Genomic DNA, 17579 nt, shown 5'->3' with positions numbered 1-17579 from the left:
AAGAAAAATGAATCACATGGAGTTACCTACATATAAATAAAAGGTAACCTTGTACTCACTGTGTTCCTTAATCATATCATTGATAACAGATTTTTGTTCCTTGGAGAAAATATTACACTGAAGCCATCAGTTGGAATATTTATTACTATGAACCCAGGCTATGCTGGCCGAACAGAATTACCTGAAAATCTTAAAGCTCTTTTCAGGCAAGTATGATACAGATTTGCTTTCAGAACACTCATGCCACCTAATGTTGGTTGTTTGATTTGCAATGTAGAACAGAGCTTGTAACATACTGCTTCTGTGAGAAAGCGCTCCAAAGTTATAGTTTTGATAGCTAGTGGGAAGTTGAGGGAGTGAATTCTTTTTATATGTTTGCTAAGTACATAGTAAAAGGGATTTATTACTTTTGAAAGCCTTGTTATAATACAAAACAAGATGTGTTACTTAGGCGGGATGAAAACCTCAAAGATGATAGATCAGTTGGAAGCTCTGTTTAACTCACTTTTGTTCATGCACCAACATTCCCCCCATCCAATAACTTCTATTAAACAGAACCTCCAAGCACTTTTACTTAAATGTTGATGTTATCATGCACAAGTCACATGATTAAATACAAGGAAGAAAATACTTGGAAATGTTTTTCATATATATAGTATCTTCCTTTCCATGTGCATTGGAATTATTTCTAAGTTGACAGACATACAAATCTCATTGAATAATCGTATTAGAATGTCTTGTTGGAGATGAATCACCAGCCTTCTGTAGCAGCTGTTGAATGGTTACTAAAATGCAGATCTACTTATTTGGACTGGTAAAATTATGGAACTGGACTGGCTGTCCAGGTGATCTGTTTTCTTCTGTATACCTTTATCAGTAAGGAATATACAAAGACAAGTGGGAACCCACAAAGACTTGCAGGAGGCATCTCATTTCTCCTTTTCCTTTCCTGTAAGCCTTCATAGCCTCTCCTGTTTTCCTGCTCCCTTCTCAGGTTGCCAACCTCCAGGTGGGGCCAGGAGACCTCCTGGAATCACAACAGATCTCCCAGCTCCAGAGATCAGTTCCCCCTTAGGGATGCCAGCTCAAGGTTGGGAAATTCCTGGGGATTTGCTGGTGATACCTTGGGAGGGTGAGGTTTGGGGAGGGAAGCAACCTTAGCAGGGTATAATGCCATAGAGCAGCCTTTTTCTCCAGGGGAACTGATCTCTGTCATCTGGAGAGCAGTTGTAACTCTAGATGATCTCCAACCCCCACCTGGAGATTGGCAACCCTAATTCTCCTGGAGGCAATGGCTGCTTTGGAAGGTAGAGTCTATAGCATTATACCCTACTGAGTCTCTTCCCCTCCTCAAACCCCACCCTCCCCATGCCCCACCCCCAAATTTCTAGGAATTTTCTGGAGTTGGTAACCCTATCTCTATCCCACCCAACAGCCAAACTACCTTTATCTGACCTTCTATCTTAAGCTTTCCCTCTCCCCTGGCAGCCTCTAGGAAAACTGTGGCCCAGTTGTGTAGTGCTGGCTGCTGGGCTAGACCCACTTGCATGGTAGGGAACCCACAAGGACTTGTGGGGTGGCACATCACTTTCCCCTTTATCCCTCTCCTCACACTATTTCCTCTTCCCTCCTCCTGGCAATCCCCACATCCTTTCTCCTTTCCTTACCTCATTCTCTCCTTCTCAGCCATGCACCAACTTAACATTTATCTGTCTTCCATCTTCAGCTATGTTTATTGATTTTTTGTTCCCCACTTTCTCCCCAGTTGGGACTAAAACAGCTGACATTATTCTCCTCTTCCCCCTTTTATCCACACAACAACCCTGTGAGATAGGTTAGGCTGAAATATGGCCCAGAATCCCCCAGTGAGCTTCCTCAGCAAAATGGATATTTGAATCTGTCTCCCAGACCTTACTCTGAAGCTGTAACTACTATATCACACTGTTTTCATAGAGTGGCTGCTGTTGAACAGTAGCAAGCAGCCAGGCCTAGTTGAACCATTCAAGTCAGGTGGTATCAAGTAACCCAGAGGTTGCTTCCAGGCCTAGGGTTGCCAGTCTCCAGGTGGGACGTCAAGATCTCCCAGAATTACAAATGAACTCCAGTTGACAGAGATCTGTCCCCCTGGAGAAAATGACCGCTTTACAGGATGGACTCTATGGCATTATATTCGGGTAAGGTCCAGCCCCTCCAGAAACCCTGTCTTCCTCAGACTCCACCACAAAATCTCCAGGAATTTCCCAACCTGGAGCTGGCAACCCTACAGGCCTGGCCCCAATGAGTCTTCCTTCAAAGGCCAAAATAGGCCTGGAAAGGGCTCTCCCCCCTTCCCTTTGCTTTTAATGATAGCACCAAGCCTTGGAATGCTGTGGTTGCCTAGCAACAGCCACTGAGGGAGTCTGCTGCTTAAAGCTATAGGTGCTCCTTTTATAATGTTCAGTTTTTTTAAACCCCAATGAGTTTGTTTGTTTTTTCACTTTTTTTCCTACAAACTTGGTGGTCTTTTCAAGTTTGTAGAAAGATCTGTCTTGCCTGTTCGGAGCTTCAATCGCCGGATTTAAGTATCCAAAGATTTGGCTAGCAATTACCAATTTTTTAAAGCCACAGGAAGCCCTCTGGTGGCGTGGTAGAAAAAAAGTGCAGGAGAAATGGCAGCTGATGGAGGAAAGCATGCAGAAAACTGCTATGTGGCAGCTCCATTGCCAATGTATTTTTATTTGCAGCAGTGATGAATACAAAATGGGGAGTCCTCACAGCATCATTGCAGCTTAAGTTAGCGACTTTTAAATTGTGCTCAATATGACAGGAGACATAGAAGCACATACCATTCCGAAATCTTATATGTTCATGGTTTATGGGTTGACTGAGGTGTTTTAATTAATGTTTTATTATTTTTGTAATTTTGAGAACAAAAGAAACTTGGAAAGCAAAAGTAAAGATGATTCAAAATACCAGCTATATATTTTTACTGTACCAATGGAAGTTGTATAATTTTTTAACGAGTTTCATTCAAAAAGAAATCAAATCCAGAATGTCTAGGCGTGCTTTTATCAAGAAGCTTGGCTGCTAAATGACAGCACCTTGTATTATTTTTGTGGTTTGTCATTGAGGGACCTACCAATTCTGACTTGAAAGGCCTGTACGCTTTAATTGTCTTCTTTGAATAACACTGGTAGGAAACGCTAATATTCAACAGCGTGCAATTAACAATATTTTTCTTTGAAAGAAAACCCCTGTTAGCTCTGACTGACATATGTAATTGTAACTCTCAAGCTCTGCTGAAGTGTTTGAAGACTCATTGTATTGAGTTTAAGCTAGTTACATGTCTTATACTCACTACGCTTAAATGCTAATCTGTGTATTGGGTTTTATATATTTCTTAGACCCTGTGCGATGGTTGTCCCTGACATTGAACTAATCTGTGAAATTATGCTGGTTGCTGAGGGGTTTGTTGATGCACGCTTGTTAGCCAGGAAGTTTATTACCTTGTATAAACTCTGTGGAGAGCTTCTCTCTAAACAGGTAAGGGAGCTCTTTTGGAAGTTGGCGCTTCACTGATGCTAATAAAATGGTGTTTGCTTTCTTTGAATGATAGTACTGAGAATGATATTGGTGTATTTTTGAAAGATGAGAAATTGCTTCAGTTGTAGCTGAAAAGCATAGCACCTGGAAAAGGAGTCACTGGCACTGATCCACCAGTGCTTTTCCATGGATCACAATATTTCTGCCCACAGAGTGCTACCTTTCTCACCTCCCCCTTTCCACTGCAGCCTCAAATGTCCTCTTAAAATATTTCAGATTGTAAGCCCACACTTTAGGTCTAAGTGTGTATGAACGGTCTCACTTTAGATTGCAAGCTTTCAGAAAAATCCGAAATCTTAAAAAAAAAAACATGGTGAGGGACCATTTGGGTGGGACCTGGCTCTCAGCTCAAGATGGAGGGGGGCACTCCAAAGACACTGAATCTTCTAGAAGCTTGAAAGTTTATTCTCTGTGGCTCGCCTGTGCAGTTCTATGTGTGCCTGTACAGAAGACATACAAACAACAGTTACAGATAATTGCAACCCTGTTTTCATGAGAACAAACATTTCTTAAGTTGGAAATGTTGTTTATAATTGGAAAGTTGATATTCAGTTTTTGATATATGTGCATATATAATCTATGTAATTTAAACAACGTCTCAAGGTCTTTCAGAAACTGTTACAGAAAATGTCCCCTCCCCTATCACAGCAAGATCATCTGAATCCAAAAAATCAAAACTATGGATTCTCATATTTTAACAATACAGTGGACAGTATTGTACCATTTGGTTTGTGGAGGAATCAGTCCTGGGGTTGCAGGACTCACATGGAGTAACAACAGTATGATTTGAAAGGTTTAGTGTGAAGAGGGACAAGCAATTGAAATTGCTCCTTCTTTCTGTTCCACACACACTGTTCCGTTAAAGGGAGGGAGCGGTTTCATCCTCTCGTCCTTCTGCATTCCAACCTACCAACCCTCATGGATCTACATGGATCCTGAGACCATCTGGGAGTGATCTTTCTGGGAGTTGGAGGGAGCTGTAGCTATGGAGGGGATCATGGAAAAACTCCATTCTCCTTCTGTACACGGATAGTAGGATACAGCCCATTATCAGTGACAACTTTTATATCTTCTGAACAGAACTTCATGAGTGTTCATTTTAAATTTTCCTGTGTAACTCTCACAGGATCATTATGACTGGGGTCTTCGTGCTGTTAAATCAGTCTTGGTAGTTGCTGGCTCCCTGAAGCGAGGAGACAAGAGTAGACCCGAGGATCAAGTATGTATAACAGTCGTGATTGATAGTTAGTAGATATGTAGCTGATTACAGCATTTCCTCTCTCTGACAATGATAATAAAATTCTGTCTGTTTCTGTTCAGATGAGTGGAAATGTTACTGTTTTACTGTACAAAAGTATATTCTGTTCAAGGGCAGTAGGCCATTGAAAGCCCTTACATTATAACCTGTATGGTTTACTGTCCTTTTCCAGGTACTTATGCGAGCCTTAAGGGACTTCAACTTGCCTAAGATAGTGACAGATGATAGCCCAATTTTCATGGGCCTGATCAGTGACCTATTTCCAGCTCTAGATGTTCCAAGGAGGAGGGACTTGCAATTTGAACAGATGGTTAAACAATCTACCCTGGAGCTTCGCTTGCAGCCTGAGGAGAGCTTTATTCTCAAAGTAAAAGAATCCATTGCCTTTAATTACACCCCTTAAGAATTTCAATCAAAATAATTGCAGACAGGTTGTATTAGATGTGAAGGTTATTTTATGTACATTACAATGTTCCTATTGTGTCCTGAAAGTGCTACTATTTCAAAACACAATGCCGTAAATGTGCAGGCAAAATTTACATGTATAGATCCCTGTTACCCTAAAAAATATGTAGCCTGTACTCCTATCTGGGCATTTATTGCTGTTTTCCCAAAGTATCCTTAAGTAACTCGTTTATGTTTCACCAGGATGAGAATCAGGGCACACCTGTGCTTATGGTTTGCCTATTGATTACTGTGCTCCTTGATTCATCAAAACAGAAGAGAAAGACAGAATAACCTTTGTCTTGTGAGCGAATTGGTCCTATCAGTATTCAAACTGTGCCACTGCAACTGCATTTGTCTGTTGTGCAGATGGATGAGAGTTGCTGCAACTCTCAGTGTAGATCACAGAATAAGAATGCCCAACAAAGCTCATCTGATGTGTTTCCTGCTCTCATATTTGCAGAAGCAGGAGCCACGTGGCAAGTTAGAAATCAAACTAGAGATCTGTCACTTTGTGGATAATAGATATGTGTGAGAGAGTGCTAAACTAAGCCTGAGCTGGGTTAAGATTGCTCCTCTGCTTACTAGCTTCCTGCAATAGTAGCTGTACCTCCCAGAAGAAGAGAAGGTGAAGCAGAGCTGTGTGCTGCCACTGTCCACTCTGCCAGCCTGCTATGCTCCACTGAAGAAGCCCCCTAAGACCCATCTAACCCACAATCTGCATGACCTTTTCTCCCTTGTGGCAGATTTGGCAAGCCAACTGAAATCAGTTTGCACAATTAATTCCTTCCACTCCTCGTCTTTTTCAAGTTCAAACTAGAGTTTCTAGGTTAAACCTCTGAAAAATTACACAGAGGACTTTACTTCCATTTGCCATCTCTGCTGTTGCCATTTAAATGTATTCAGTTGCCAGCAGTTGAGGAAAGAGCCAGCTCTCGTTTTCTCTTTTGCATTGATTTTATGAAATTTCTTTTATGGGATTTTAACTTTTTCTTAAAGTGGGATGTTAATTGATTAGTGCCAAAAATGTGACTTGCAGAATTTTTCCTTTTGTATAATTCATTTGGCAGTTTTAATTCCATCAACATACTTCTGATAGGTACAGCTCCTAAAAGTATGTTGATGGAATTAAAATTGCTAGATCACTCACAGAATTGCCCCCCCCACCATGTGACTGATGAGTTCCATGCAGAAGACAATTCATCAAGATCAAATGGTAGTCAAAGTCTTGATAGCAAGTGTTTTCTGGGACACTTCATGTGCTGAAAGGGTTAACCGATGTCACAGCTCCAATGAAGCCTGGTTTAATGGTGATGCATAACATGCAGCATTCCACATGCCTGGCTTCATACTGAAGCCTGGTCTTTACTTGCTACTCATGTAGTATTAGCATGCCAGTGCAGTATTTACCCTTCTCAGAGTATCCCGGCATGCTAATTCTGCACAGGCAGGCAAGGTAACTCAGTTTGAACAAGACAATAAGCTTGTAGAACACCATTTGGGGAAGTTTTTCTCACATCCTTGGCATCACTGGTATATCAGAACTGAGTCAGTGGAATAATATAGCCTCTTTACATAAATCACAGCTTCATATTTATGGAGGCCAACAGAAAGTACAGGTACAGAGAGAGGGGGGGAAAGAAATATGGGTGACATCTTGAACCAAAATAGTGTCTCAAAAAACTCATGAAAACCCTTTTCTAGTTAATACAGTTATTAAAAATTTTACCTTTACCTTGCTAAACTGATTCACAAAGTGTTGGTTCTCTTCTTCTGTAGCATTTAATGATATGCTGTAATTGGTTCATTCTAACTGGACTGTAGTTATGTAGCTCAATTAATAGTAAAAACAAAAGGTGGGTGAGACTTGTGTTTTCATTTCTTGAGGTTCATTCATTAATTATACTCTGGGCACAAGGCCATGGGCGACTAATGCACCTTCTTCAATTTGAAGTTATTTGGAGAAGCAGCAATTCAGTTTCCTGACTACAGGAGAGGATGGGAGGAGAAACTGCTGTGTGGGAAGTAATTAGTGTCTTAGTGGTAATGGGAGGACAAGAAAACAAAACCACTGGCTGCGTATTAATTCTGTTTGGCAGGTTGTTCAGCTTGAGGAGCTGCTGGCAGTGCGTCATTCTGTCTTCGTGGTTGGAAATGCAGGCACGGGGAAAAGCGAGGTAAAACACACTTTAACCGTTCCTACAGGCAAATTTTTACAGTTTAAAGATTGCCCACGGTGCAAGCTTGTATGACACCATATTTTTCAGTTGGTCCCATCAGCTCTGATTTTAAGTAGAACCTCAGTTGGTAAACACACTTGTGACCAAGTCAGTCATAAAAAAAACACCATTACTTTTCCTCTAGGACTCAAGCTGCCAAGTGAAATTCAGCTTTAATGATTATTTCACTGGGGAAGGAATCCTTCTAACTTCTTTTGGCTTGGCTACATATGGGACATATAATGTTATCTGGAAATTAAATGGAGGTGTGGGTTTGCAGGAAAATGTTCATGATTTGGAATGCTTGCTTCCCTCTGTAGTGGGGTGTAGAGGCTCACCTGAGGTTGCCTGTATTCAGCATTCTGGTTGTATTCTGAGACCTGCAATTATTCTGTGTTGGGAATTACATCCCCTATGTTGACTGTTGTTCTCTTATTATTCCCTTTCTTCTTAAAAGTTAGAGACAGAAAATAGTTTTAAGAAAGTTGAAAGTGGTGCAACAGCAGTATTTGCTGTATGTGGTATATTTGCTCCTTTCTTTTGTCTCATTGGCCTGTCTCCCTCTCTCATAATACTAGAACCTGGGGCCATCTGCTGAAGCTGGAGGGTGAGAGATTCAAAACAGATAAAAGGAAGTATTTCTTCACACAACACATAGTTAGATTGTGGAACTCCCTGCCCCAGGATGTGGTGATGGCTGCCAACTTGGAAGGCTTTAAGAGGGGTGTGGACATGTTCATGGAGGACAGGGCTATCCACGGCTACTAGTAAAAATGGATACTAGTCATGATGCGTACCTATTCTCTCCAGGATCAGACGAGCATGCCTATTATATTAGGTGCTGTGGAATACAGGCAGAATGGTGCTGCTGCAGTTATCTTGTTTGGGGGCTTCCTAGAGGCACCTGGTTGGCCACTGAGTGAACAGAATCCTGGACTTGTTGGACCTTGGTCTGATCCAGCAAGGCCTTTCTTATGTTCTTATGTGCTGATCAAGCATGTTTTGCAGGGTTTTGAAGAATTTAAAAAACTTGCAAAACACATGGACAGAAGAGATGATTGTGGGATAAGTGTGCATACACAGGATTAGGCAAGAGACTGCAAGATTAGGACTCATGATTCAGGTTCCATACAGGTCTCATTTGGGAAAAGGAATCATAATGATCTGGTAGGGCAGTTTCCATTGGAATCAGAAAATATGCGGTACTTAATTGTTCCTGAAGTGCTCTAAAATTCACTTTTGAAACAGGGTTCCAAAAAGCAAAACTATAAGGTGAAACATTTAGTAAGGGTATGAATACCAGCACTCTGTATTAACATTAAAAATAGAATTTTCTTGGAATCGAATACTTGGACACTATAATGGGAGTCTTTGTGGCTGTCCTTCAGATTCTGAGAACGCTGAACAGGACTTACATAAACATGAAGCTGAAGCCTGTTTGGAACGATCTGAACCCCAAAACTGTGACAACTGATGAACTCTTTGGTTTTACACATCAGGCTACTCGGGAATGGAAAGATGGCAAGTAGCAGATCCATTTCTATTCATTACTGTGACATTTTACACAATCTTCTTTTCTGTGATGGGGGAACTCCTCCCTGGGTGGATATTTTCTGTATTGGGACATTTGGGAAAAGTCCATAAATGCAGAGGAACCACATTCTTCATCTGCTGCTTCAGACTGAAGGTGGGAGAAGGTGTGAATAATTCCCCCATGGAAAAACTGCCTTTGCCAAGAAGCAGTAGGATATTGAAATGGTTCAGCCTATCCCCTGCCAAGCAAGACATTTTCAAATGGAGCATTCAAGCAATACACCCTCCGACTTACAGTAGCAGAGTCCCAGGAAAGCTGCATTAGGTGACACTTCTGCATGTGACATTGCTGCTACTTCAGTAGTGGCTGTTTTCCATCTGTTGCTGATCATAGGAAGGGGGCATGGCAAGGGCATTTCCACCATGCATTTGCACCATGCAGACAGCTCAGTGATTGCACCGAGGTGGGAGTGGAGTGAGCTCATATGTCCACTGTCATTCCCTGCATGGTGATTCAGCATGTGGAGGGGTCATCTGCACAGAGCTCTTTACATGAGTAATCTTAGCTTCAGCAAGATTCACTGGTACACTGATCTGGTTTTCAGAACTACCTTGAAATTTGTCCATGTGGCCACTTCACATGCTTCCGTGTTCAGCACGTGCTCAACTGGTAGTGCTGGAAGTGGTTCTGGGAATGCAGGTGACATGATTCTGCCAGACAACCTTGCAACACAAGTGAGAGACGAGCCATGCAGACTGCAAAATCTGTGGTAATCCCCCAAAGAGATCCATCCCTTTGGATCTTGGCATCCAAGTTGAAATATATATTTCCTACAGTCAGAGCAGTAGGAAATTGGGGAAGCTTCGGTTGCCACACACGAGCACTTGGTTGCAATCTCCAGGAGTCTTTGGATCCTTTTCGGAAAGTTTTATGCTTTGTTATTTAGAAATGCCATTGTTAAAATTTATTTATGTACAATTTGCAGGTCTCTTTTCATCTCTTTTGAGAGAGCAAGCTAATATTACCCATAATGGGCCAAAATGGATTGTCTTAGATGGGGATATAGACCCTATGTGGATTGAGTCACTCAATACTGTTATGGATGATAACAAGGTGAGCAAGAGACAAGAACATTCTGTGCCTTCCTGTTTGACAGCTCTCACATTATTCTGTCACCCCACTTTCCCTTCTGCTGTTTGTTGGTAGAACAGGCATCCTCTTTTGGTGTGCAGCTGCAGGGTCATCACTGGGGGACCAGAATAGCTACCATAAAATTCTGAGGGCCAATTTACTCATTACAAAGTCCTCATGGCTCCCAGCCCAACCTGACTACTTGTTTCTTTCCCCACCGGGGCAAATATTGGCTCTATAGGACATTTTGATTTGGGAAAACAGCACCAGAGGGGAGAAGGCTTAAGCCCCTTCTCTCCATATGTCACAGTACCTGTCTGGATTAGGCCTGCACACACCTAGAAATTTTGTTGTCAGAACAGAATGCCCAGAGCCTGAGTGATTGAAATGTGTCTGGCAGCCATGAGGACTCATGGTAGCTTCTTAGGTCTGGCCCAGTAAGTGCACTTCTTTCTGACACTGTGGTTCCAAATGTGAAGACTGAAGAAACAAGATAATTTCTGGAAGTCTCTCAAGGCATCAGTCATCAATATTGCCTCAGCTGTTGAGGAGCCTTTAAAAGGTGCTATAATTAGAATCAAAGAGCAAGAAGAGAGTTCTTCCCTTAAAAAAAAAGAGGGAGAAATGGAAAGAAAGAGAAGAAGAAAAATGCCCAACTGACTGATATACAGGTGTGTTTCAACATAGCATTGACACAAAAGCAGTTAATTCAGTGGTTCTCAAACTTTTTGAAGCCACTTCAAACTTAACATGCTGCTTGGGAGCCACTTCAAAGTAACTTCACAATATTTCCAGCATGGTGTAATGGTTAAGAGTGGTGGACTCTGATCTTGGGAACCGGGTTTGATTCCCCACTCTTCCACATGAGTGAATCTGGTGAACAGGATTTGTTTCCCCACTCCTACACACGAAGCCAGCTGGGTGACCTTGGGCTAGTCACACTCTCTCAGCCTCGCCTTCTTTACAGGGTGTCTGTTGTGGGGGAAGGGAAGGAGAGTATAAGCCAGAATGATTCTTCCTTAAGTGGTAGAGAAAGTCGGCATATAAAAACCAACACTTCTTCTTCCCCCCAGCATAAAACACAGGTATCTCACATCAGTTAACCCTGAACAAGTTTGTATTCTATTTTTCATCTTTTGTACTTATAAATATATAGCTTTACCATGCTACAGGCTGTATTTCATGCCATTTTACATATGTACAGGCAAACTCACACTTACCGCTGAGCCACATTTACCAGTTCACCTACCTCTTCCCTCTTTACAACCCACCTGCAAAAGAATTGGGACCCACTTTTGGGTTCCAACCCAGAATTTGCTAAACCACTGCCTTTTCTGCCTGTTGTGTGGTGAATTCAGAGATCTTCCTACCCATGTTGGATGGGTAGAAAGATACAGTTCACTTTTGGAATACATCAGGCCTGAGTACTATCATATCTTTGCAGTATGTACAGAGCTGGTGGCATTCCTCTGATTCATTATAAGAAGTGTTCTATGGATTTTCTTGGCAGAGTAACATGATTCTGTGCTGCTAATGCCTAGGTACTGACTCTTGCTAGCAGTGAACGTGTTCCTCTAACTCCATCAATGAGACTGCTGTTTGAGATCCACCATTTAAAAACTGCTACTCCAGCTACTGTATCTAGAGCAGGTATTTTGTACGTAAATCCACAGGATCTTGGTTGGAATCCGTAAGTACTTTCTTATAAAAGTATAGCATAAAATCAAAACTAGTATTTGCAATTGACTTTTATTGGGCTGTGGGTTGCATTTGGTGTTGTTGTTATTGCTGTAGAAGTTTGGCATAACTTCATTGTTTTAGACTGTTGCCAATATGTCCACTTTTGTATCAGCTATTCTACATTATCTATTCATATTTATACTTTTTAGTTGCAACAGTTACTAGTAATTATCTTATGCTTCAGGTTTATACTAACTGTAAACGAATCTGACAGTCTTCAAAAACTTCTTGATTAATAACTTTGTCTGTTAAAGCTGTCTATTAGAGCTGATCTGTGATGTAAGATGGCTTGTTATATCTTTGATTATTTACAAATTCACAAGCTTCATTGTATAGGAAATGCCCACTGGGGCACAACATTTTCTGGAAATTGCATCTGATGAAGTGAGAGCTAACCAAGAAAATCTTATGCTGGAATAATTTTTGTTAGTCTTTATGGTATCACTTAGTGCCGGTTTACTGTTGTCTCTGTGAGCTAACATGGCTACCCATCTAGAATTTTTCTGGGCAGGTTTCATTTAAATGAATAGGACTTGCATATGAGTATGTGCACTAGTGCAAGACTTTAATTTCAAACCTGATTTTACAGGAATAAGTCTCTCAGCCTTAAGATTGCTATCTCAGCACAAGTGCTGCTGAAATTATTAAAATCTATACCAAGTGCTCTACTGTTTGTGATTATGGCACAAATGTCTTTAGTAATGTATCATGAACCTGACACATACATTTTGAACAAATCTCTACAAATTTTGGACAAATCTGCAAATTCTTTGAATTTTCTTCTAGTCACTTTTCCAATACTGCTACCAATCAGCAAGTTGATTGCATTTATTATTATTGGACTTCTTTGAGTGTCAGTACACTAGTGCTGAGATGGCCAACTAGTGGCCTGAGAGTGATGTGCAGCCCGCAGCCAGTTCCACATAAGAAGATCCCTGCTGGATCATGTCTTACACACAGTGGCCAACCAGTTGCCATGGAGGGCCAAAAAAACAGGGCAAAGAGTCCAAAGCTTTTCCCTTATATAGCCTCCTAGCACTGGGATTCAGAGATTTATTGTCTCTGAATGTGGAAATTCCATTTAGTCACTGTGGCTGGTTGCCATTAGTGACTAAGGGGACCCTGTGTATTCTGAGGCACCTGGCTCCCAACAACTGCCAACTCAATGATGGTGCCTGACATGATGCTTCTGGACCCAGCAGCACTACATGGGTTCACAACTCTTCATGAAATACTACTTCTAAGCCAAGTGACCAGTCTCTTCTCCAGTACTGAAGAGAGAGCAGTTGTGGATGTCTACAAGCAGGACTTTGCAGAAATCAGATTTTTCTTTTTCAGGTATACTGCAAGCTGGATAGAAAGAAGGAGTGATGAATCTGAAAAAGCCAATTTGACTATTCTCTTTGATAAATATGTTCCTCCATGCTTAGATCAACTCAAAACAAAATTCAAAACAATCATACCTATCACAGAGAACAGCATGGTTCAGGTATGCCTTTTATTTGGACCAGTTACATACAGATCGCAAAAGGGTTGAGCCAAGTTTTAAATGAATAATCCTTGGAGCCCCCACAAATATGTGGCCTGGGTATAACCTCTGTATTTTAAATATAACCTCTGTATTTTATTCACCAAATTTAAATTTGCCCACCATATATAAATCCAAGGCAAAGAGTTAAGCAGTGGCATCTTCTGATTCAAGCTGGATCTCAAAGGTAGACGTTAGGAAACAAGGCTCAAAAGACCTTTGATTGAGACCCTGGTGAGCTGGGTTCCACATTTTCTTCTAGTCTGGCTGATAAGTTGTAGCTTCTTATGCTTAACTGCATTAATAAGTAGCTGCAGTACCAATAATAACTATATACCAGAATTCTAGTCTGCATGAATTATTAGCACACAACACACTTAGCAACGTCTGCCAGAATAGATGTCAGCTAAATTGCACACATCTTATAATTTTAGCTAAAAGTTATTACTGTTTTACCCAAGAGATTGAATAATGGTTTTTCCCCCCTATCTTGAATGTTTCATCAAATATTTTACATTGCTTAGAAAACAAGAAGAGATACAGCTTCAGTTCCCCAGAAAGACAAAAAGGCCCTTTGCAAACATTTTTACCTCAAGATATAGAATTTTTTTTCCTGTTGCTGAGGTCAAATAAATGTGGGGTTCCCCCTCCACAGGAATGGCATGTGCCCACACTGCATTACTGCTTTTGTAATAGATTCCCTTTGTAACCTTGATTAAGGCATTTAAACTGCTATCTTGTAGTTGTTAATGTTGCTGTATTGCTGTAGGATTCAGGCTGTCAGTAATTGCTTCCATTTTATATACCCCTCCTATAAAGGCTTTATCAAGATAAATGCAGTGGCATTTCTAAATGACCTAAATGCTGAAAGGACAGGGAAGCATATAAAATCCAAAGCAAAGCAAAAAGTAAAACCAGTTTATTTTTGTACAATAAATACAATACTGGAGCACAAGATCAAAGATGAGATGCTGGGAGTTTCATGATCAGAACTCTAGCCTTTTTTTTAAAAAAAATTAATAAATAAAATTTTAAAAAATATATGTACACAGATGATTGACTCTGAACCAGACCATAGTGTGTGGGAAGGGATTGGGTTGAAGCCCTCTCCCTATGTTGAGTACCTGACATGAAATGGCCCCATGTTTTTTTTTGTGTATTTCAGCACTAAAACAATTTTGATACATGCTTCTAAGGCTTTAATATTTTAGTCATCGCTGGAATATGGCTATTAAAAACTCATTCCGAAATGAGGCATAACTATTATAGGAAAAGATGGACAGGTGATTGTGTCCCATCCTAAGAGTGGTCAGAGTTATACTGCCCACTGCTTAATTGCTCAGAAAAGCTACCTGGATATTTGAAGATGAAAGGAAAAAGTACACATGCAGTAGATTGAAAGGCTATAGATAATTGAATGGAGGCATGTTATCCTACTAATTCACTATGTTCAGCTGCAGACATGTGATGCTTTAGTTTTATTTCATGTCTGAAAGAAGCTTTAATGTGATGTATATTACTGTTACAATCTTGTGGCTATAATTACTACAATGAGCAAGTAACCCAAAACATTTTTCATGTTTCATTTTTGCTGATGTTCCTTCTTATAGACACTCTGTTCTCTCCTTGACTGTTTGCTGACCCCTGAAAACGTATCTCTTGATTGTTCGAGAGAACTGTACGAGACATATTTTGGTTTTGCTTGTGTGTGGGCATTTGGTGGGGCACTCTTTCAAGATCAGGTAAGTGTAAAGCAGTTTACAAAATCCAGTAAGTGGGTGATAGATTCAGACAAGCAGATTGTTCTAGTTCTCTGTGACCTGTGCAGTGAAAGAATGGCAAGAATCAACATAACAGCTATATAACGGGCTTTGTGGAAAATACAAGGATGAAAACTAAATCCAGCCAATAGAGAGGCAGAAGACAGTCCCGAAACAGGGCTCATCATTACAGGGCATCTGCTGGGGTCCACACATTGGCAGGGAATCTACAACAGCTGGCTCCCCATTGCTACTGAATGGCTGCTGCTTCTTCTCTTTGCCCCTACCTTTTTCCTCTGGGCCCAGTCAATCAGTGGGAGCTGGTAAGCCCTACTGTGCATGTATGACCCAGGAGATCCCTTATAAAAGGTACAGTTTCTAGCCAGGGTGTATAAGTGGGCAGAGAGGAGATAGCCCAAGAAGGAAAAGAATTTGTATCCACTTCCCTTCCTCTCATTCTGAGGCCAGTAGAAGACCTTGCAAAGTGAGGTACTGGAAGGTGCACCAGCCCAGGATCCCAACCCTGATGTCCCTCTTCCGCATAGTAAAAAGACTCCTCTACCATTTGTGAGTGGCCTGGATTTGCAGTTTCATGATTGGCATCAGCTGCAGACTTTACTGTTAGATATAGTACCTGTAGTAAAATACTGAATAACCAATTTGAATGACTTTAAAGTATTATAAATAATCATCAGGCTTGAGGGCATGTACTCTAAGGTATTACATTAGGCAATTAATATCTTTATGCAGCATAAGAAGCATGGGAAATAAAATTAAGGCATACGCTATTTTGTAGCTCTCCAATTATCAAGAAGAATTCAGTCGCTGGTGGCAGAAAGAGATGAAAGTTGTAAAGTTTCCATCACATGGTACAATCTTTAATTATTATATTGACCCAAAGACTAAGAGATTCGTGCCCTGGAGTGACAAAATAGTCAGTGTTGACCTGGATCCAGATACACCCTTGCAGGTATGCAATCTTTTCTAAAATGCAGGAATATGCATTTTATGTGTGTGTGTGTGTGTATCTGTCTTGTAATTGATTTTATATGCTTTTTTTGATGGAAGAGTAGGATAAAAACATTTTAATAAAAACAACTCAGATGTTTTCTTTTTTTCTGATAATAAACCTCTTATTAAAATAGAACTGATTTGCACACAATATTATGATTAGACTATGCTTTTTATCTGGTATCTGGAGAAAGAAAAATAATGCCAAGCAACTGATAAAATTTACATTATGGAAGATTTCTTATTTTAATTTTTCAATTTTAATTTTTACAGCCACTTAGGGAAGAAAGGGAAAACATACTTGTTTCTCCCATAGCCTTGTTTGCTGCTGTTGCTCAGATGGAGCCTTGCTCACTAAAAGGGGTGCATGCGTATAACTGCTTCCTCTGTGTAATTGACAGGAGTAACCTTTGGAAGTCCCAGCAGCAAATCAGCAGATGAGAGCAATTACTTAGGTTTTTGCACTCATGTTTCTCAAAAAATAAAAATAAAAGACGTTTACATCAGTGTACACTGTAAAAACAGTAAATATTTTTTCTAATCAGAAGTAACTTCCATGGCTGGTTCTTTCCATCTGTCGTGTTTTTATCCTTCCCTCCCTCCAAGATACTCAGGTTGGCATACGTATTTTGGCTTGTTAAAACAGCAACCCCTCATCCTCCTGCAATCACAGCAAGATTGGCCTCCATGGTGTTTTGAAAAGTTAAAAAAATAAACTCTTAAATAATACTGAATTCCCGTGGCAGAGTCAGGGACATGGTATTGTCTAGTTTGGCCCTGAATGAGTGTCTGAGGATTACCTGTAAGTTTCATGGCAGAACAGGAATTTGAACCTGGGTCTTTCTCCCCAGCCCTTGTTTGATACCCTAACCGTTGCACCATTCAAACACCATCATGTTAATATAAATTACACTATTTATTTTCTTTTGATGCCTCAGGCAGTCCTTGTTCACACATCGGAGACCACATGTCTCAGATATTTTACCGATTTGCTGTTGGAGAAAAGCAAGCCTGTGATGCTTGTTGGAAATGCTGGAGTGGGGAAAACCGTGTTTATTGGGGAACGCCTTGCTGGCCTTTCTGAAGATTTCCTGGTGTCCAAAATTCCCTTCAACTATTACACAACATCAGGAGCACTACAAAGTAAGTTGTCCCTTCCCCTTGCCTGGCATGTTCTTCTCCCACCACCATGTCTGCGGGACCTTAAAGAGTTCTGCAGGGCCTGCAAGACAAAGCTATTCCACCAGGCCAACTACAGTTTTCCACCAATGGAAAGATTCCCAAAAGCCGCGAACGTGCATGTTCAATTACATGCTTGTTCGTCCCAGCTCAAGCAATGAATTCAAAGGTTTTACTTTCCGTGGCAAAAAGT

The 17579-nt window shown here is 40.8% G+C and overlaps 1 protein-coding gene across 1 annotated transcript in view; it reads left to right on the top strand.

Moving 5' to 3' along the window:
* Positions 1-17579, top strand: part of DNAH11 (dynein axonemal heavy chain 11) — a 164127-nt gene that overhangs the window by 50904 nt on the left and 95644 nt on the right. Inside the window, exons 34-45 of the mRNA XM_056857443.1 lie at positions 90-206; positions 3384-3522; positions 4709-4801; positions 5013-5207; positions 7384-7461; positions 8892-9025; positions 9997-10150; positions 11710-11858; positions 13247-13397; positions 15047-15178; positions 15993-16166; positions 17146-17350. Of these exons, the coding sequence (XP_056713421.1) occupies positions 90-206; positions 3384-3522; positions 4709-4801; positions 5013-5207; positions 7384-7461; positions 8892-9025; positions 9997-10150; positions 11710-11858; positions 13247-13397; positions 15047-15178; positions 15993-16166; positions 17146-17350 (1721 nt within the window). The remainder of the gene's footprint in view (positions 1-89; positions 207-3383; positions 3523-4708; positions 4802-5012; positions 5208-7383; positions 7462-8891; positions 9026-9996; positions 10151-11709; positions 11859-13246; positions 13398-15046; positions 15179-15992; positions 16167-17145; positions 17351-17579) is intronic.

The sequence above is a fragment of the Euleptes europaea genome, chromosome 11 (genome assembly GCF_029931775.1).
Source record: "Euleptes europaea isolate rEulEur1 chromosome 11, rEulEur1.hap1, whole genome shotgun sequence".
NCBI lineage: Eukaryota > Metazoa > Chordata > Lepidosauria > Squamata > Sphaerodactylidae > Euleptes > Euleptes europaea.
Note: the sequence above shows the minus strand (reverse complement) of the source record. Positions and strands in the feature narration are given on the sequence as shown.